This window comes from Coregonus lavaretus (assembly GCF_964263955.1).
Source record: "Coregonus lavaretus genome assembly, chromosome: 30".
In the NCBI taxonomy this organism is placed as follows: Eukaryota; Metazoa; Chordata; class Actinopteri; order Salmoniformes; family Salmonidae; genus Coregonus; species Coregonus lavaretus.
The window spans coordinates 35381101-35402649 of NC_140017.1; the positions used below are offsets into that span (position 1 = coordinate 35381101).

Genomic DNA, 21549 nt, shown 5'->3' on the forward strand with positions numbered 1-21549 from the left:
CAGAATATTTCCAGATCATTGATCTCCTTCGATCTATGCTTATGGACTGCCCTCTTCAATTCAAACCACAGGTTTTTAATGGGATTCAAGTTCAGAGATGTTGACGTTGTGGTCAATTAACCATTTATTTGTGGATTTGATGTGTGCTTGGGGTCATTGTCTTGATGGACGATCCACTTGCGGCCGAGTTTCAGCCTCCTGGCAGAGGCAACCAGGTTTTTGGCTCAAATGTCCTGGTACTTGGTAGAGATCATGATGCCGTTGACCTTAACATTGGCCCCAGGACCAGTAGAAACAAAACAGTCCCATTACATCAAAGATCCACCACCATGTTTACAGTAGGTACAAGGTTATTTTCTACATATGCATCCTTCTTTCGAGGCCAAACCCACCACTGGTGTGTTTGGCCTAAGAGCTCTGTTTTCGTCTAATCTGACCATAGCACCTGGTTCCAATCCAAATGGCAATGCTGGAACTCCAGGCATTTACATGTGTTGGTTGTTATCAATAAAGGCTTTTTTTTTATGGCAACCCTTCCAAATAGCCTATTGGTATGGAGGTTGCGTCTAATTGAAGATATGGAGACTTGGTGAACCGAAGATGCGACCAAGTTCTGTAATTCACCAACTGTGGCACTTGGACTTCTCTTTACCTCCCGAACCATCTTCCTCACGTGCGTGGGGACAAGATACACTTGGGTCCTTTTCCAGGCAAGTTTTCCACTGTCCCAGTAGTCTTAAACTTCTGAATTGTTGCTCTAATAGTGGTAAGCAGTATATTTGTTTTTTTAAGATGTTTTTTTGTACCCATTGCCTGATTTATGAAAGTCAACAACCAAATTCTCTTTTCGTTTGTGAGTTCGTTGCCTTTCCCCATGGCCTATGCTACCCTCCAGTCCCTCGACTTCTTGGCGCTGAAGGAAACATGGATTACCACTGAAAACACTGCTACTCCTACTGCTCTCTCCTCGTCTGACCATGTGTTCTCGCATACCCCGAGAGCATCTGGTCAGCGGGGTGGTGGCACAGGAATCCTCATCTCTCCCAAGTGGACATTCTCTATTTTTCCCTTGACCCATCTGTCTATCTCCTCATTTGAATTCCATGCTGTCACAGTCACTAGCCCATTTAAGCTTAATATCCTTGTCATCTATCGCCCTCCAGGTTCCCTTGGAGAGTTCATCAATGAGCTTGACGCCTTGATAAGTTCCTTTCCTGAGGATGGCTCACCCCTCACAGTTCAGGGGGACTTCAACCTCCCTACGTCTACCTTTGACTCATTTCTCTCTGCCTCCTTCTTTCCACTCCTCTCCTCTTTTGACCTCACCCTCTCACCGTCCCCCCCTACTCACAAGGCAGGCAATACGCTTGACCTCATCTTTACTAGATGCTGTTCTTCTACTAATCTCACTGCAACTCCCCTCCATGTCTCCGACCACTACTTTGTATCCTTTTCTCTCTCGCTCTCCTCCAAAAACTACTCACTCTGCCCCTACTCAGATGGTAATGCGCCGTCGCAACCTTCGCTCTCTCTCTCCCGCTACTCTCTCCTCTTCCATCCTATCATCTCTTCCCTCTGCTCAATCCTTCTCCCTCCAATCTCCTGATTCTGCCTCCTCAACCCTCCTCTCCTCCCTTTCAGCATCCTTTGACTCTCTATGTCGCCTATCCTCCCGGCCGGCTCGGTCCTCCCCTCCAGCTCCGTGGCTTGATGACTCATTGCAAGCTCACAGAACAGGGCTCCGGGCAGCCGAGCGGAAATGGAGGAAAACTAGACTCCCTGCGGACCTGGCATCTTTTCATTCCCTCCTCTCTACATTTTCTTCATCTGTTTCTGCTGCTAAGGCCACTTTCTACCATTCTAAATTCCAAGCATCTGCCTCTAACCCAAGGAAGCTCTTTGCCCTCTTTACATTTACATTTACATTTACGTCATTTAGCAGACGCTCTTATCCAGAGTGACTTACAAATAGGTGCATTCACCTTATAGCCAGTGGGATAACCACTTTACAATTTTTATTATTATTATTATTTTATTTATTTATTTTATATATATTTTTTTTGGGGGGGGGGGGGTAAGGGGGGTAGAAGGATTACTTTATCCTATCCCAGGTATTCCTTAAAGAGGTGGGCTTTCAAATGTCTCCGGAAGTTGGTGAGTGACTCCGCTGTCCTGGCGTCGTGAGGGAGCTTGTTCCACCATTGGGGTGCCAGAGCAGCGAACAGCTTTGACTGGGCTGAGTGGGAACTATGCTTCCGCAGAGGTAGGGGAGCCAGCAGGCCAGAGGTGGATGAACGCAATGCCCTCGTTTGGGTGTAGGGACTGATCAGAGCCTGAAGGTACGGAGGTGCCGTTCCCCTCATAGCTCCGTAGGCAAGCACCATGGTCTTGTAGCAGATGCGAGCATCAACTGGAAGCCAGTGGAGTGTGCGGAGGAGCGGGGTGACGTGAGAGAACTTGGGAAGGTTGAACACCAGACAGGCTGCGGCATTCTGGATGAGTTGTAGGGGGTTAATGGCACAGGCAGGGAGCCCAGCCAACAGCGAGTTGCAGTAATCCAGACGGGAGATGACAAGTGCCTGGATTAGGACCTGTGCCGCTTCCTGTGTAAGGCAGGGTCGTACTCTCCGAATATTGTAGAGCATGATCCTACAGGATCGGGTCACCGCCTTGATGTTAGCGGAGAACGACAGGGTGTTGTCCAGGGTCAACTAAAAGACTCTTCGCACTCTGGGAGGAGGACACAACGGAGTTGTCAACCGTGATGGCGAGATCATGGAACGGGCAGTCCTTCCCCGGGAGGAAAAGCAGAAATAGAGAAAAAAAATTGAAAAATAAATAAAAATAAACAATTTTTACAAATTTATAATATATATATATTTTTTTTTAAAAATCATTAAATTTAAAAATATATATATAATTGTAAAGTGGTTATCCCACTAGCTATAAGGTGATTGCACCAATTTGTAAGTCGCTCTGGATAAGAGCGTCTGCTAAATGATGTAAATGCAATGTAAATGTGATGATGACAGATGTATTTTACATTTTTATACCCGAGTAAAACAGGAAGCCATGAAAGGCCAAAATACAGTTACTTAAACTGAGATTAACAATAGAAACGGTATTCTTGATTATATTTTAAAGAATTGTTAGGGGTGCCAATAATTTTGACACCCATCTTTTAGAGATTTTTTTAATTACTATTTTTTTGGTATAAAATAATATACTTTTTTTTTTTAATTGCATACAATATAGATCAGTATTTGTATTATTTATTTTATAAAGTAACTTTTGCTTATCTCTATCAAGGGTGCCAATAATTTTGGTCGCGACTGTATCAAGTGGAGGAGGAAGGAATGTCCCCACAGGACTACATTTTACATTTTAGTCATTTAGCAGACGCTCTTATCCAGAGCGTCATACAGTTAGTGAGTGCATACATTTTCACACTTTTTCATACTGGCCTGGACTAGGTCCTATCTTGAGATCTGTACATGGAATTCACCATTGTCATCAATGCAAGACTTACAGCATGACAGAGATTGGGTTATCAAATTAGGGATTTGGCCCTCAGTGATTACAGTTCACCCATGAAAGGACGCAGGGTCCAATTCAATCAATTACAGATCAAGGAAAACTGCAGGGCGGGTCACTCAAAGTATGTCTGTCTTTATGTGTCTTCTAGGCAGGCCTTTGAGCCAATCAGCATGTATGCATGTTCTAGTGGGCAGATTTTGCACCTGTTTTTGGATACCAATCAGCATGTACTGTATTTGTCTAATGAGAATCATGACGTGGGCTTCCTCAAGTAGCTGAGAGAAGCTGGTTCACTTTAAGAAAGTAATACTTTCAGAGACTTCCAATGCCAGTCTGGTCAGAGTCAAAAAGACAACTATTTGTTTGCTTATAATAGCTACTTGGGCAGTAGGCTGCTTATTTGCCGGTTTGTGGACTGGCTTGGTGAACAATCTGCCATTCTGTGGATCAAATAAACTCCCGTACAGCCTTTGTGAATATGCTGCCTTAGTAAGAGCAGCATGCGTGAATCCTACATATTATTTCACCGTAGCTTCTACTGTGGCGACTGCTATATTATGGGTTAATTTTGTCCTGATTTTCTTCTCATACATGAAGATAGTTTATATACCTCAGCCCAGATACCCACATCCAATTAACATTTACATTTTAGTCATTTAGCAGACGCTATTATCCAGTGCGACTTACAGGAGCAATTAGGGTTAAGTGCCTTGTTCAAGGGCACATCAACAGATTTTTCACCTAGTCGGCTTGGGGATTAGAACCAGCGACCTTTCGGTTACTGGCACGACGCTCATAACCACTAAACTACCTGCTACCCCAGCCCTGTCACCCCCATGCCCTAACCCTAAAACCCATTTGCCAATACCCAATTGATACATTTACATTTACATTTTAGTCATTTAGCAGACGCTCTTATCCAGAGCGACTTACAGGAGCAATTAGGGTTAAGTGCCTTGCTCAAGGGCACATTTACGTCATTTAGCAGACGCTCTTATCCAGAGCGACTCACCAATTGGTGCGTTCACCCTATAGCCAGTGGGATAACCACTTTACAATTATATATATATATAGTTTATATACCTCAGCCCAGATACCCACATCCAATTAACATTTACATTTTAGTCATTTAGCAGACGCTATTATCCAGTGCGACTTACAGGAGCAATTAGGGTTAAGTGCCTTGTTCAAGGGCACATCAACAGATTTTTCACCTAGACGGCTTGGGGATTAGAACCAGCGACCTTTCGGTTACTGGCACGACGCTCATAACCACTAAACTACCTGCTACCCCAGCCCTGTCACCCCCATGCCCTAACCCTAAAACCCATTTGCCAATACCCAATTGATACATTTACATTTACATTTTAGTCATTTAGCAGACGCTCTTATCCAGAGCGACTTACAGGAGCAATTAGGGTTAAGTGCCTTGCTCAAGGGCACATTTACGTCATTTAGCAGACGCTCTTATCCAGAGCGACTCACCAATTGGTGCGTTCACCCTATAGCCAGTGGGATAACCACTTTACAATTTTTTTTTGGGGGGGGGGGGGGTAGAAGGATTACTTTATCCTATCCCAGGTATTCCTTAAAGATGTGGGGTTTCAAATGTCTCCGGAAGGTGGTGAGTGACTCCGCTGTCCTGGCGTCGTGAGGGAGCTTGTTCCACCATTGGGGTGCCAGAGCAGCGAACAGTTTTGACTGGGCTGAGCGGGAACTATGCTTCCGCAGAGGAAGGGGAGCCAGCAGGCCAGAGGTGGATGAACGCAATGCCCTCGTTTGGGTGTAGGGACTGATCAGAGCCCGAAGGTACAGAGGTGCCGTTCCCCTCACTGCTCCATAGGCAAGCACCATGGTCTTGTAGCGGATGCGAGCTTCAATTGGAAGCCAGTGGAGTGTGCGGAAGAGGGGGGTGACGTGAGAGAACTTGGGAAGGTTGAACACCAGACGGGCTGCGGCATTCTGGATGAGTTGTAGGGGTTTAATGGCACAGGCAGGGAGGCCAGCCAACAGCGAGTTGCAGTAGTCCAGACGGGAGATGACAAGTGCCTGGATTAGGACCTGTGCCGCTTCCTGTGTAAGGCAGGGTCGTACTCTCCGAATGTTGTAGAGCATGAACCTGCAGGATCGGGTCACCGCCTTGATGTTGGCGGAGAACGACAGGGTGTTGTCCAGGGTCACGCCTAGGCTCTTCGCACTCTGGGAGGAGGACACAGCGGAGTTGTCAACCGTGATGGCGAGATCATGGAACGGGCAGTCCTTCCCCGGGAGGAAGAGCAGCTCCGTCTTGCAAGGGTTCAGCTTGAGGTGGTGATCCGTCATCCATACTATTATGTCTGCCAGACATGCAGAGATGCGATTCGCCACCTGGTTATCAGAAGGGGGAAAGGAGAAGATTAGTTGTGTATCGTCAGCGTAGCAATGATAGGAGAGGCCATGTGAGGATATGACAGAGCCAAGTGACTTGGTGTATAGGGACAAAAGGAGAGGGCCTAGAACTGAGCCCTGGGGGACACCAGTGGTGAGAGCACGTGGTGCGGAGACAGCTTCTCGCCACGCCACTTGGTAGGAGCGACCGGTCAGGTAGGACGCAATCCAGGAGTGAGCCGCGCCGGAGATGCCCAGCTCGGAGAGGGTGGAGAGGAGGATCTGATGGTTCACAGTATCAAAGGCAGCAGACAGGTCTAGAAGGACAAGAGCAGAGGAGAGAGAGTTAGCTTTAGCAGTGCGGAGAGCCTCCGTGACACATAGAAGAGCAGTCTCAGTTGAATGACCAGTCCTGAAACCTGACTGGTTTGGATCAAGGAGGTCATTCTGAGAGAGATAGCAAGAGAGTTGGCTAAAGACGGCACGCTCAATAGTTTTGGAAAGAAAAGAAAGAAGGGATACTGGTCTGTAGTTGTTGACATCAGTGGGATCGAGTGTTGGTTTCTTGAGAAGGGGAGCAACTCTCGCTCTCTTGAAGACGGAAGGGACATGGCCAGCGGTCAAGGATGAGTTGATCAGCGAGGTGAGGTAGGGGAGAAGGTCACCGGAGATGGTCTGGAGAAGAGAGGAGGGGATGGGGTCAAGCGGGCAGGTTGTTGGGCGGCCTGCAGTCACAAGTCGCAGGATTTTATCTGGAGAGAGAGGGGAGAAAGAAGTCAAAGCATAGGGTAGGGCAGTGTGAGTAGGACCAGCAGTGTCATTAGACTTAACAAACGAGGATCGAATGTCGTCAACCTTCTTTTCAAAGTGGTTGACGAAGTCATCCACAGAGAGAGAGGAGGGGGGGGCGGGGGGGGGGTGGATTCAGGAGGGAGGAAAATGTGGCAAAGAGCTTCCTAGGGTTAGAGGCAGATGCTTGGAATTTAGAGTGGTAGAAAGTGGCCTTAGCAGCAGAAACAGATGAAGAAAATGTAGAGAGGAGGGAGTGAAAAGATGCCAGGTCGGCAGGGAGTTTAGTTTTCTTCCATTTCCGCTCCGCTGCCCGGAGCTCTGTTCTGTGAGCTCGCAATGAGTCGTCAAGCCACGGAGCTGGAGGGGAGGACCGAGCCGGCCGGGAGGATAGGGGACACAGAGAGTCAAAGGATGCAGAAAGGGAGGAGAGGAGGGTTGAGGAGGCAGAATCAGGAGATTGGAGGGAGAAGGTTTGAGCAGAGGGAAGAGATGATAGGATGGAAGAGGAGAGAGTAGTGGGAGAGAGAGAGCGAAGGTTGCGGCGGCGCATTACCATCTGTGTAGGGGCAGAGTGAGTAGTGTGGGAGGAGAGCGAGAGAGAAAAGGAAACAAAGTAGTGGTCGGAGACATGGAGGGGAGTTGCAGTGAGATTAGTAGAAGAGCAGCATCTAGTAAAGATTAGGTCAAGCGTATTGCCTGCCTTGTGAGTAGGGGGGGACGGTGAGAGGGTGAGGTCAAAAGAGGAGAGAAGTGGAAAGAAGGAGGCAGAGAGAAATGAGTCAAATGTGGACATAGGGAGGTTGAAATCCCCCAAAACTGTGAGGGGTGAGCCATCCTCAGGAAAGGAACTTATCAAGGCGTCAAGCTCATTGATGAACTCTCCAAGGGAACCTGGAGGGCGATAGATGACAAGGATATTAAGCTTAAATGGGCTAGTGACTGTGACAGCATGGAATTCAAATGAGGAGATAGACAGATGGGTTAGGGGAAAAATTGAGAATGTCCACTTGGGAGAGATGAGGATTCCTGTGCCACCACCCCTCTGACCAGATGCTCTCGGGGTATGCGAGAACACATGGTCAGACGAGGAGAGAGCAGTAGGAGTAGCAGTGTTTTCAGTGGTAATCCATGTTTCCGTCAGCGCCAGGAAGTCGAGGGACTGGAGATTAGCATAGGCTGGGATGAAGTCAGCTTTGTTGGCAGCAGAACGGCAGTTCCAGAGGCTGCCTGAGACCTGGAACTCCAGGTGTGGGGTGCGTGCAGGGACCACCAGGTTAGAGAGGCAGCAGCCACGCGGTGTGGGGCGTTTGTGTAGCCTGTGCAGAGAGGAGAGAACAGGGATAGGCAGAGGCATAGCTGACAGGCTGTAGCAAATGGCTACAATAATGCAGAGGAGATCGGAATGAAATGAACTAAACATCTGGGACAGTAGAGAGCAGGGCCTCCCTCACCAAGAACTTCTACTTCTAACAACTATAATTGTTTCACTGAACCACCCGAACAAAAACTCTACCAACTTCCACCTTTAGAAATCAGAATTGTTGTGAACCACAGCGGTTCAATGTTTAAAGGAATAGACTCAACCCACTTTATTCAGCTAGCTAACTATGACACCATAGCTAACTAGCATGCTAGCATCCAAAAACACACAGTTTAGCACCAACACTTGCATCCAAAAACACACAGTTTAGCGCCAACACTTGGTCACAACAAACCACCAATAGTGTGTTAACACACTAAGCAGATAATTCGTGTCCGTGTCTGTTGGCTAGCTAGCAATGGCCACTGTGTTGACCTTGTTTGAAGAACGGCTAGCTAGCTAGCTTCGTGCTACCCCCGGCACCGCCGAACAACAATGCCAACCCACAGTAACTAACCACAACAGCCCACGATGCCTAGCTATGACGCCATAGCTAACTAGCATGCTAGCATCCAATAACACACAGTTTAGCACCAATACTTGGTTACAACAAACCACCAAGAGTGTGTTAACACACTAAACAGATAATTCATGTCCGTGTCTAGTTTCTTTCGTAACGCAGCAAAAAATTAAGCGTTGGTTAGCTAGCACATTAACATTGGAAACAACTCTCCACCGTTGCACTAAACAGATAATTACCAATAAACGTTACCAGTAGCTACCCGCTAGCTAGCTAGCATACCAAGAGTGTGTTAACACACAAAACAGATCATTCATGTCCGTGTCAAGTTCCTTTCATAACGCAGCAAAAAAATTTAACGTTGGCTAGCTAGCTAGCACATTAGCTAGCACATCAACATTGGAAACCACTCTCCACCATTGCACTAAACAGATAATAACCAATAAACGTTACCAGTAGCTACCCGCTAGCTAGCTAGCCTCGTGCTTCGTCGGGCTCCGCCGTAACAATACTTAAACAATACGTAAACAATACTTTCCTACAATAATTGCCTACGGAAACCTAAAATAACTACCTAAATAAACTACCTACCTACAATCTAAATACAGTGAGGGAAAAAAGTATTTGATCCCCTGCTGATTTTGTACGTTTGCCCACTGACAAAGAAATTATCAGTCTTTAATTTTAATGGTAGGTTTATTTGAACAGTGAGAGACAGAATAACAACAAAAAAATCGAGAAAAACACATGTCAAAAATGTTATAAACTGATTTCCATTTTAATGAGGGAAATAAGTATTTGACCCCTCTGCAAAACATGACTTAGTACTTGATGGCAAAACCCTTGTTGGCAATCACAGAGGTCAGACGTTTCTTGTTGTTGGCCACAAGGTTTGCACACATCTCAGGAGGGATTTTGTCCCACTCCTCTTTGCAGATCTTCTCCAAGTAATTAAGGTTTCGAGGCTGACGTTTGGCAACTCGAACCTTCAGCTCCCTACACAGATTTTCTATGGGATTAAGATCTGGAGACTGGCTAGGCCACTCCAGGACCTTAATGTGCTTCTTCTTGAGCCACTCCTTTGTTGCCTTGGCCGTGTGTTTTGGGTCATTGTCATGCTGGAATATCCATCCACGACCCATTTTCAATGCCCTGGCTGAGGGAAGGAGGATCTCCCCCAAGATTGGACGGTACATGGCCCCGTCCATCGTCCCTTTGATGCGGTGAAGTTGTCCTGTCCCCTTAGCAGAAAAACACTCCCAAAGCATAATATTTCCATCTCCATGTTTGACGGTGGGGATGGTGTTCTTGGGTCATAGGCAGCATTCCTCCTCCTCCAAACACGGCGAGTTGAGTTGATGCCAAAGAGCTCCATTTTGGTCTCATCTGATCTCATCATTACATCATGATTTAAATAAATACATGACAAAGAACAAGAGAAAAAACTCAAACACTTTGAGGATAACTTCCTTAGGGAGTAAGGTCAGGTGCATAATTATATCACACGGGTATCAACATTTATTATAAATTGTACACTGCTGTGTCCATGTCAGACATCAGACTTTGGTAAGCCCTGATTTACTACTCTGCAGATCTGGAGTTACATGGCATGTCTTGATAGCTCACTTTATGCATCTTCTTAATGTGTTTTTCTGAATATATTTTTCATATGAATGAGATGGAATATGTTCTCTAATCTTCAGATGATAACATTGGATAACTTCAGTTCATGATACAAGACTCCATTGAAAGGCTTATTGTGAGGTGCAGCTTTTGTATTGACATTCCACACATTGGGCGAAAATAGATTGCTGAATAACAGTCATTGATTATTTTTGTATTATTCTTTGAATGTCTTCATATCTTGACAGTAATATGTAGTGGGACATACACTGAGTATACCAAACATTAGCAACACCTTCCTAATATTGAGTTTCACCCCCTTTTGCCCTCAGAGCAGCCTCAATTCTCTACAAGGTGTCGAAAGCGTTCCACAGGGATGCTGGCCCTTCTTGACTCCAATGCTTCCCACAATTGTGTCAAGTTGGATGTCCTTTGGGTGGTGGACCATTCTTGATACTCACAGAAAACTGTTGAGCGTGAAAATCCTAGCACCGTTGCAGTTGTTGACACAAACCGGTGCGCCTGGCACCTACTACCATACCCCGCTCAAAGGCACTTAAATCGTTTGTCTTGCCCATTCACCCTCTGAATGGCACGCATACACAATCCAGTCTCAATTGTCTCAAGGCTTGAACATCCTTCTTTAACCTGTCTCCTCCCCTTCATATACACTGATTGAAGTGGATTTAACAAGTGACATTAATAAGGGATCATAGCTTTCACCTGGATTCACCTGGTCAGTCTACGTCATGGAAAGGGCATGTTTTGTATACTCTGTGTATAATGTGATCAATACTTTTATATCACTTTTAATATCAATAAGATAATGTGATGTTAAAACATACCGGTACGCTAGAAGATATATGTACATTAACCTATAATGATACATATTGCATTGACGTCCTACTACTTTTCCCTGTAAAAAGTTTAGTGTCAACAAGAAAAAGATTTTACATTTAAGTCATTTAGCAGACTCTCTTATCCAGAGCGACTTACAAATTGGTCCATTCAACATAAAATGATTTTTAAAAAAGTATTATTATTATTATTATTAATTTTTTTATGGGGGGTTACTGTTATAGTATTCCAGGTATTCTTTAAGGAATATACTCAGTTGATATAAAATGTATGAAGTTGTATGAACTTATAATATAATACAACCATTGTGCTACCTAGTTTTTACCTAGTTTTGTTAACTCAACTTGATTTCCTGAGTTGACATACTGTAATTTAAAGATGAAAGGCAGCCTGGTAACGTAAGCTAAGTAAAATCAAATTGAGTTGACAAAACTAGGTAAAATAAAATGTGTTACAACTTCATACAACATCACGTTTTAGGTCATCAGTGTAACTCATTTTCAAAATGAAACACAATGTTTTCAGTTGTATTGCAACGAAGGACTCAATAATTCATTAATCCATAATTTCCACAGGTTGTCTAAGAGCCCATCATCATGTCAGCGGGGAATCACAGCTTTGTGACAGAGTTTGTCATCGTTGGGTTCCCTGGACTTCAGCCAGAGTTCTACGGCCTTGCATCAACTGTATTATTCTTGGTATATTTTTGCACTTTAATAGGAAATGTTGTTATTCTTGTATTGTTGGCAACAGACCGGGATCTCCACAAACCCATGTATTTTATTATTTTAAATCTAGTTGTTTCTGATGTTCTCTTTAGCACCACCACATTACCAAAGATTATTGCCAGGTATTGGTTTGAAGCAGGAGACATTTCATTCACAGGTTGTTTTGTTCAGATGTACTTAGTGCACTATTTTGGTACTGTAAATTCATACATTCTATTTATAATGGCTTTAGACCGATATGTTTCAATCTGTTTTCCGCTCAGATATCCAATGATTATCCAAAACACCACTATTCATATTCTCAGTGCCACTGCGTGGATTGTTGCAAAAGCCGGACCATTGATGATGGTAATAAGGGCCTATCCTCTTCCTTACTGTGATTCAAACAAAATCATGCAGTGCTACTGTGATCATATCGCTATAACAACGCTTGCATGCACTGACAGGGCCCTTTATAGTTTTCCTGCTTTTGTTGTAGCAATGGTGACATTACTGGGACCCCTTGCTTTTATTATATTCTCATATTGCTCTATTATTGTGGCAGTTCTTAAGATTGCGAGCACCCAAGGCCGCCTCAAAACCCTTTCTACCTGCAGTTGTCAGCTGATCATCATTGCCCTGTATTATCTCCCCAGGTGTTTTATTTATCTGTCTAGCAATATCGGCATTAGACTCAGCACTGATTTACGTATTGTTATTATCATGTTGTATAGCCTGCTCCCTCCTATGATCAATCCACTGATATACTGTTTCAAGACAAAAGATGTAAAACAAAGCTTAATGAAAAGATTCAAGAAGTCAACTGCTCCAAAACAAGAGAATGTCTTTGCTGTAAGCCAATGATTAAATTATTTTTAATCAGAAATTGAGTTTTGTTATTATGTTTAGAAATACTTGTCCCGACAACAATATTAACTGAGTATCATATCCTGACTTCAAATCCTAAATTGACATATAAGGCCCTAACTCTGTGTAAGAGCAGCGAACACCTTGTTAGATTGACACAGATGTAGCATGTTGTGATGGGTGAGTTGAAGGAGTCAGGCGCAGGAGGGTAACTCACAGAATAACAGGATTTATTCCGGAAAACAGAGTTACGCAGTAAAGCGTCAAAACAGTCCAGTGTGCAAAACAGGCGCACTGGAACCAACAAGGCACACAGGGAAAATAATCCAGCGATACAAAATATACAGTGGCTTGCGAAAGTATTCACCCCCCTTGGCATTTTTCCTATTTTGTTGCCTTACAACCTGGAAATAAAATGGATTTTTGGGGGGTTTGTTTCATTTGATTTACACAACATGCCTACCACTTTGAAGATGCAAAATAATTTTTTTGTGTGAAACAAACAAGAAATAAGACAAAAAATACAGAAAACTTGAGCGTGCATAACTATTCATCCCCCCATAGTCAATACTTTGTAGAGCCATCTTTTGCAGCATTTACAGCTGCAAGTCTCTTTGGGTATGTCTCTATAAGCTTGGCACATCTAGCCACTGGGATTTTTGCCCATTCTTCAAGGCAAAACTGCTCCAGCTCCTTCAAGTTGGATGGGTTCCGCTGGTGTACAGCAATCTTTAAGTCATACCACAGATTCCCAATTGGATTGAGGTCTAGGCTTTGACTAGGCCATTCCAAGACACTTAAATGTTTCCCCTTAAACCACTCGATTGTTGCTTTAGCAGTATGCTGAGGGTCATTGTCCTGCTGGAAGGTGAACCTCCGTCCCAGTCTCAAATCTCTGGAAGACTGAAACAGATTTCCCTCAAGAATTTCCCTGTATTTAGCGCCATCCATCATTCTTTCTATTCTGACCAGTTTCCCAGTCCCTGCCGATGAAAAACATCCCCCACAACATGATGCTGCCACCACCATGCTTCACTGTGGGGATGGTGTTCTCGGGGTGATGAGAGGTGTTGGGTTTGTGCCAGACATAGCGTTTTCCTTGATGGCCAAAAAGCTTAATTTTAGTCTTATCTGAACAGAGTACCTTCTTCCATATGTTTGGGGAGTCTCCCACATGGCTTTTGGCGAACACCAAACGTGTTTGCTTATTTTTTTCTTTAAGCAATGGCTTTTTTCTGGCCACTCTTCCGTAAAGCCCAGCTCTGTGGAGTTACAGCTTAAAGTGGTCCTATGGACAGATACTCCAATCTCCACTGTGGAGCTTTGCAGCTCCTTCAGTGTTATCTTTGGTCTCTTTGCTGCCTCTCTGATTAATGCCCTCCTTGCCTGGTCTGTGAGTTTTGGTGGGCGGCCCTCTCTTGGCAGGTTTGTTGTGGTGCCATATTCTTTCAATTTTTTAATAATGCATTTAATGGCGCTCTGTGGGATGTTCAAAGTTTCAGATATTTTTTTATAACCCAACCCTGATCCTTACTTCTCCACAACTTTGTCCCTGACCTGTTTGGAGAGCTCCTTGGTCTTCATGGTGCCGTTTGCTTGGTGGTGCTTCTTGCTTAGTGGTGTTGCAGACTCTGGGGCATTTCAGAACAGGTGTATATATATTGAGATCATGTGACAGATCATTTGACACTTAGATTGCACACAGGTGGACTTTATTTAACTAATTATGTGACTTCTGAAGGTAATTGGTTGCACCAGATCTTATTTAGGGGTTTCATATCAAAGGGGGTGAATACATCTGCAAGCACCACTTTTTCGTTATTTATTTTTTAGAAGTTTTTGAAAAAAGTTATTTTTTTCATTTCACTTCACCAATTTGGACTATTTTGTGTACGTCCATTACATGAAATCCAAATAAAAATCCATTTAAATTACAGGTTGTAATGCAACAAAATAGGAAAAACGCCAAGGGGGATGAATACTTTTGCAAGGCACTGTACAAGGTAAGAAATAGGTGTCATTCAATGTGAATTCTGAACATGCACTTATTATGTGATTAAGAGTCCTGCATTACTGAATAGCTGTTAGAAATCAATATTACACCATTTAAACACAAAAAAGCTAAACATACGCTCAATTCTCATTCTCTTACGTTTTTTTCATTTTCAAATCAGAAAAAGTGGTCATGAATTAAATACAGTCAAAACAATGAGAAAACAGTGTACACCAAACAGACAATAATACTATGATAGATGATATTGAATCGTGTTTATCTCTTCATACAGAATCATAATTTGTAATATGTACATAAAGTATCATCATCCTGTTTTATATACTACTCATTGAATGTTTTCATATCAACAATCCTGACGCCATCTGGATACTGCATGTACTGTATAGGCACACAGTGAGATGATACAGTAGTATATCTGGACCTCTAAGACATCTACATCATTCCTTTGGATGAGCTCATCTGGAAATCCAATGGCTATCCTCCTCTCTATGATGGCATGGGATATTTATACCTGGTTAGTTCACCTGAGAACTTCCTGGGTAGAGACCCAACAACCAACCCTATCCTTGATATTAAACTGAGATTAGAATACATCCACATAATAATAATTTTCCTAACGTCCAAAACATGAAAATGGATGGATAATGTCCGTAATGAAGAAAGAAAATGCTAGGCTTTCAGTGGTTGCTAAACCAAACTATTCTGAATGATTGCAATATGATGGCACTGAGGGTATTACACATGTTATATTTGACCAGAGCCATGTATTTAGAGAGTTGGGCTCTCTCATAGGCACCAATGAGATAGCAGCTCGTTCTGGCCTGCTTAATCCCCCCCCCCCCCCTCAATTCTATATGCATGTGTGGTTATGGATGTGGGTACGCAGACCCGCAAGCCACTGTGGCATTTTTTGTGGCTCCCACCCCATCAAAGTTGCCCATCCCTGGAATTGAATGAGGTTTATGAGCATTTACATGACACTTCAAAATTCTATGGCAGCCATGTCAGCGCCTAATTAACATTACATATAAGCAGGAAATATTTAAACAATGCTATGTAAATGAATGTCTAGAATTAAAACAATATTCAGAATTCTAAAAGTTGGCCCAATTAAGTGATAATGCCGTAGAAGCTGGTATTTGGAGGATATATTGTCAACATATCCTCCAAACACCGGCTTTGAGGCCATTATCACTTAAATACCCCACCCCCTCGGGCCTTATTGCTTACTTATAAACCGGGTGGTTTGAGCCCTGAATGCTGATTGGCTGAAAGCCGTGGTATATCAGACCGTATACTATGGGTATCACAAAAAAATACCTTTTACTGGTCTAATTATGTTAGTAACCCGTTTATAATAAGGCACCTCGGGGGGTTGAGGTATATGGCCATTATACCACGGCTAAGGGCTGTATCCAGGCACTCCGCGTTGGGTCGTGCATAAGAACAGCCCTTAGCCGTAGTATATTGGCCATATACCACACCTCCTCTGGACTTATTGCTTAATTGTATTGCTCTGCATGTGACTAAATGGAGTGACCAGATGCAGTCATTCTGGGGGCAGGCAGTCAATCCAGTCAGTACTCTCATGTCACTCATTGTCACATTTCATGACTTTTGCGTGGACACTAGGTTGATCATGTGAAAACAAATAAAATATACCTTTATATCATTTAGCAGACACTTTTATCCAAAGCGACTTATTCATGCGTGCATATATGTTAGGTATGGGTGGTCCCGGGAATTGATCCCACTTTCCTAGCATTACGAGCGCCATAACCTACCAACTGCGCTACGAAGGACCACATTATGGATAACCAGTGCTCTACCTACAGCTCTGAGAGGTATATGTCTACCGTTCATAAGCGGTTAATGCTTTTGTGAACGTCAGGCATCTATGCCTACTGGTTGAAAAGTAGTCACTTCATTTTCTAGTTCCTCTGATGATTTATCCAAACAAAAACACATTTCAATCAAAAATACTGAATATAAAACATAAGTAGCTATTGCGTATTGGGTACATGTGACTGAAGTGTTGTGTCATGTTCTTGTAAGACTTAGAGAAGTTTGTTAGTAGTGTATATGATTCTCAGAGGCAACCCCTGTCTTTCAACAACATACAACAAATTAAGTCTTTAAGGATTACTGTGTAATTAGTGTCTATGTTCCCTTGTGTGTGATTAGTGAGGAGTGTGCGTGTGTGTGTACTGTGTGTGTGTGTGTGTGTGTGTGTGTGTGTGTGTGTGTGTGTGTGTGTGTGTGTGTGTGTGTGTGTGTACTGTGTGTGTGTGTGTGTTCCTGTTTTGCTGTTATGTGTTCACTATGCATGTGCAAACAATGGTCTTTGGCCTTCTCTCAACAAATTATATTCATACTTTATACACATATCATAATAACGAAGCTACATTTTGTCTGTTTTTGTTTAGCTGTAATGTATTTCTTCTATCAATCAATCAATCAATCAATTTTATTTTATATAGCCCTTCTTACATCAGCTAATATCTCGAAGTGCTGTACAGAAACCCAGCCTAATGGTGTGTCTTCATTGCAATCACACTTTCAACCACTTTTGCCAGGCCCAAGGATTCTCAAATAATAGGATTTATATTTTTTTATGTTATAAATAACTGTGTAGGCCTTTCTAATTGACCTGGCCCGGCTATCCTGGATGGATATTGACCTCATTCCGTCAGTAGAGGATGCCTGGTTGTTCTTTAAAAGTGCTTTCCTCTCCATCTTAAATAAGCAAGCCCCATTCAAAAAATTCAGACCTAAGAACAGACATAGCCCCTGGTTCACCCCAGACTTGACTGCCCTTGACCAGCACAAAAACATCCTGTGGCGTACTGCATTAGCATCGAACAACCCCCGCGATATGCAACTTTTCAGGGAAGTCAGGAACCCATATACACAATCAGTTAGGAAAGCAAAGGCTAGCTTATTCAAACAGAAATTTGCATCCTGTAGCACTAACTCCAAAAAGTTTTGGGACACTGTAAAGTCCATGGAGAATAAGAGCACCTCCTCCCAGCTGCCCACTGCACTGAGGCTAGGAAACACTGTCACCACCGATAAATCTACGTTAATCGAAAATTTCAACAAGCATTTTGCTACGGCTGGCCATGCTTTCCACCTGGCTACCCCTACCCCGGCCACCAGCTCTGCACCCTTCGCTGCAACTTGCCCATGCAAATTCTCGGGCTGACTCTATTCTCTGTGTATATCAATGATGTCTCTCTTGCTGCTGGTGACTCTCAGATCCACCTCTACGCAGACGACACCATTTTGTATACATCTGGCCCTTCATTGGACACTGTGTTAACAAACCTCCAAACGAGCTTCAATGCCATACAACACTCCTTCCGTAGACTCCAACTGCTCTTAAATGCTAGTAAAACTAAATGCATGCTCTTCAATCGAACGCTGCTTGCACCCGCTCGCCCGACTAAAATCACTACCCTCGGCGGGTCTGACTTAGAATATGTGGACAACTACAATTACCTAGGTGTCTGGTTAGACCGTAAACTCTCCTTCCAGACTCACATTAAGCATGTCCAATCCAAAGTTAAATCTAGAATCTGCTTCCTATTTCGCAAAAACAAAGCCTCCTTCACTCATGCTGCCAAACATGCCCTCGTAAAACTGACTGTCCTACCGATCCTTGACTTCGGCGATGTCATTTACAAAATAGCCTTCGCTTTGTCACCAAGCCCCATATACTACCCACCATTGTGACCTGTACGCTCTCGTTGGCTGGCCCTCAATACATATTCGTCGCCAAACCCACTGGCTCCAGGTCATCTATAAATCACTGTTAGGCAAATCCCTGTCTTATCTTAGCTCAATGGTCACCATAGCAACACCCACCCGTAGTATGCGCTCTAGCAGGTATATCTCACTGGTCATTCCCAAAGCCAACACCTCCTTTGGCCGCTATTCCTTCCAGTTCTCTGCTGCCAATGACTGGAACGAACTGCAAAAATCTCTGAAGCTGGAGACTCTTATCTCCCGCATCAGTTGTCAGAGCAGCTTACCGATCACTGCACCTGTACACAGCCCATCTGTAATTAGCCCACCCAACTACCTCATCCCCAGTATCTCTATTTGCACATCATATTCTGCACATCTATCACTCAAGTGTTAATACTAAATTGTAATTATTTTGCACTATGGCCTATTTATTGCCTTACCTCCATAACTTACCATATTTGCACACACTGTATATTGATTTTATATTGTGTTTTTGACTGTATGTTTTGTTTATCCCATGTGTAACTCTGTGTTGTTGTTGTTGTTATCACACTGTTTTGCTTTATCTTGGCCAGGTCGCAGTTGTAAATGAGAACTTGTTCTCAACTGGCTTACCTGGTTAAATAAAGGTGAAATAAACATTTATTTTTATTTTTATACAGAACATTATACTGTATACTATGAAGTGAAAATAATAATTGCATTCTCTTTTTAATAGAATGTCCTCCTTTCCTTATTTGACCAGCGTCTGACGTTTCATGTTGAAAGATAAGGTAAGCAAATCATGGTGTTGGCCTTTTTCTAGTGTAGCCCATTATGGTTATGAATGGGCTATGAAAGCTGATTGTGAAAGCTCATAGACACTTTCTTGTCTTGGTCTGTTTACACCTCAGAACAGTCGCTGGGGATATTAGCTACTCTATCAAATTATTAATGCTGGAACCCCTGTGGGTTAATGCTGGAACCCCTGCTGCTGCCTGTTCTTCCCAGGGGATTTATAAACGCTTTACTAATATCATTAGACAAGCTGTGCCTTGGGATTACATCGTACACTTCCCCATTGACCCTTAGCGATCCCCTGGCACTGCGCTGTCTGTGACAGGTTGGCTACACTAATGAATAACTTCAACTTGTCCAAACCTACTCACAGAGAATGAAAGGTTGGAGAGAGAGGGGAGCTCAAGGGAATGCAACATTAAAATGGTAGGAGCCAAAGACATAATCAAATAACATACAGTCATGACCGAAATTATTGTCACCCTTGACAAAGATTAGCAAAAATATACTGAGCTATATTGTATGCTCAATTTCTTTCGAAAATTATAGTATTTTATACTAATACAATTGCTCAGAGAAAGATATTTTGTTTAACAAGTAATACAAATACATCTCAAATAGATATGGGTGTCAAAATTATTGGCACCCCTGTTTTCCATACTTTGTGTACTTAGCCTTTTTCTATAATGTTTTATGGGATTGAAGAACACATTGGGAGGGGACCTTTCCTCTTTACAGAATCTTTCCAGATCATTGATCTCCTTCGATCTACGCTTATGGACTGCCCTCTTCAATTCAAACCACAGGTTTTTAATGGGATTCAAGTTCAGAGATGTTGACTTTGTGGTCAATTAACCATTTATTTGTGGATTTTGATGTGTGCTTGGGGTCATTGTCTTGCTGGAAGATCCACTTGCGGCCGAGTTTCAGCCTCCTGGCAGAGGCAACCAGGTTTTTGGCTCAAATGTCCTGGTACTTGGTAAAGATCATGATGCTGTTGACCTTAACATTGGCCCCAGGACTAGTAGAAGCAAAACAGTCCCATAACATCAAAGATCCACCACCATGTTTACAGTAGGTACAAGGTTATTTTCTACATATGCATCCTTCTTTCGAGCTCTACATATGCATCCTTCTAAGAGCTCTGTTTTCGTCTAATCTGACCATAGCACCTGGTTCCAATCCAAATAGCAAAGCTGGAACTCCAGGCATTTACATGTGTTGGTTGTTATCAATAAAGGCTTTTTTTTATGGCAACCCTTCAAAATAGCCTATTGGTATGGAGGTTGCGTCTAATTGAAGATATGGAGACTTGGTGAACCGAAGATGCGACCAAGTTCTGTAATTCTCCAACTGTGGCACTTGGACTTCTCTTTGCCTCCCGAAACATCTTCCTCACGTGCGTGGGGACAAGATACACTTTGGTCCTTTTCCAGGAAGTTTTCCACTGTCCCAGTAGTCTTACATTTCTTAATTGTTGATTTATGAAAGTCAACAACCATAATTCTCTTTTCATTTGTGAGTTCGTTGCCTTTCCCCATGGCCTATGCTACCCTCCAGTCCCTCGACTTCTTGGCGCTGACGGAAACATGGATTATCACTGAAAACACTGCTACTCCTACTGCTCTCTCCTCGTCTGACCATGTGTTCTCGCATACCCCGAGAGCATCTGGTCAGCGGGGTGGTGGCACAGGAATCCTCATCTCTCCCAAGTGGACATTCTCTATTTTTCCCCTGACCCATCTGTCTATCTCCTCATTTGAATTCCATGCTGTCACAGTCACTAGCCCATATAAGCTTAATATCCTTGTCATTTATCGCCCTCCAGGTTCCCTTGGAGAGTTCATCAATGAGCTTGACGCCTTGATAAGTTCCTTTCCTGAGGATGGCTCACCCTTCACAGTTCTGGGGGACTTCAACCTCCCTACGTCTACCTTTGACTCATTTCTCTCTGCCTCCTTCTTTCCACTCCTGTCCTCTTTTGACCTCACCCTCTCACCCTCTCACCGTCCCCCCCTACTCACAAGGCAGGCAATACGCTTGACCTCATCTTTACTAGATGCTGTTCTTCTACTAATCTCACTGCAACTCCCCTCCATGTCTCCGATCACTACTTTGTATCCTTTTCTCTCTCGCTCTCCTCCAACACTACTCACTCTGCCCCTACTCAGATGGTAATGCGCCGTCGCAACCTTCGCTCTCTCTCTCCCGCTAATCTCTCCTCTTCCATCCTATCATCTCTTCCCTCTTCTCAATCCTTCTCCCTCCAATCTCCTGATTCTGCCTCTTCAACCCTCCTCTCCGCCCTTTCTGCATCCTTTGACTCTCTATGTCCCCTATCCTCCCGGCCGGCTCGGTCCTCCCCTCCAGCTCCATG

At 43.6% G+C, this 21549-nt stretch overlaps 1 protein-coding gene across 1 annotated transcript; it reads left to right on the forward strand.

Moving 5' to 3' along the window:
- Positions 1-11653: 11653 nt before the first annotated feature.
- On the forward strand, positions 11654-12628 carry LOC311106236 (olfactory receptor 2AT4-like; the record flags this gene model as incomplete). The annotated part of the gene is made up of 1 exon (XM_084148534.1): positions 11654-12628. The coding sequence occupies one exon, from the start codon at positions 11654-11656 to the stop codon at positions 12626-12628; it is 975 nt and encodes a 324-aa protein (XP_084004660.1).
- Between the last annotated feature and the right edge of the window lie 8921 nt (positions 12629-21549).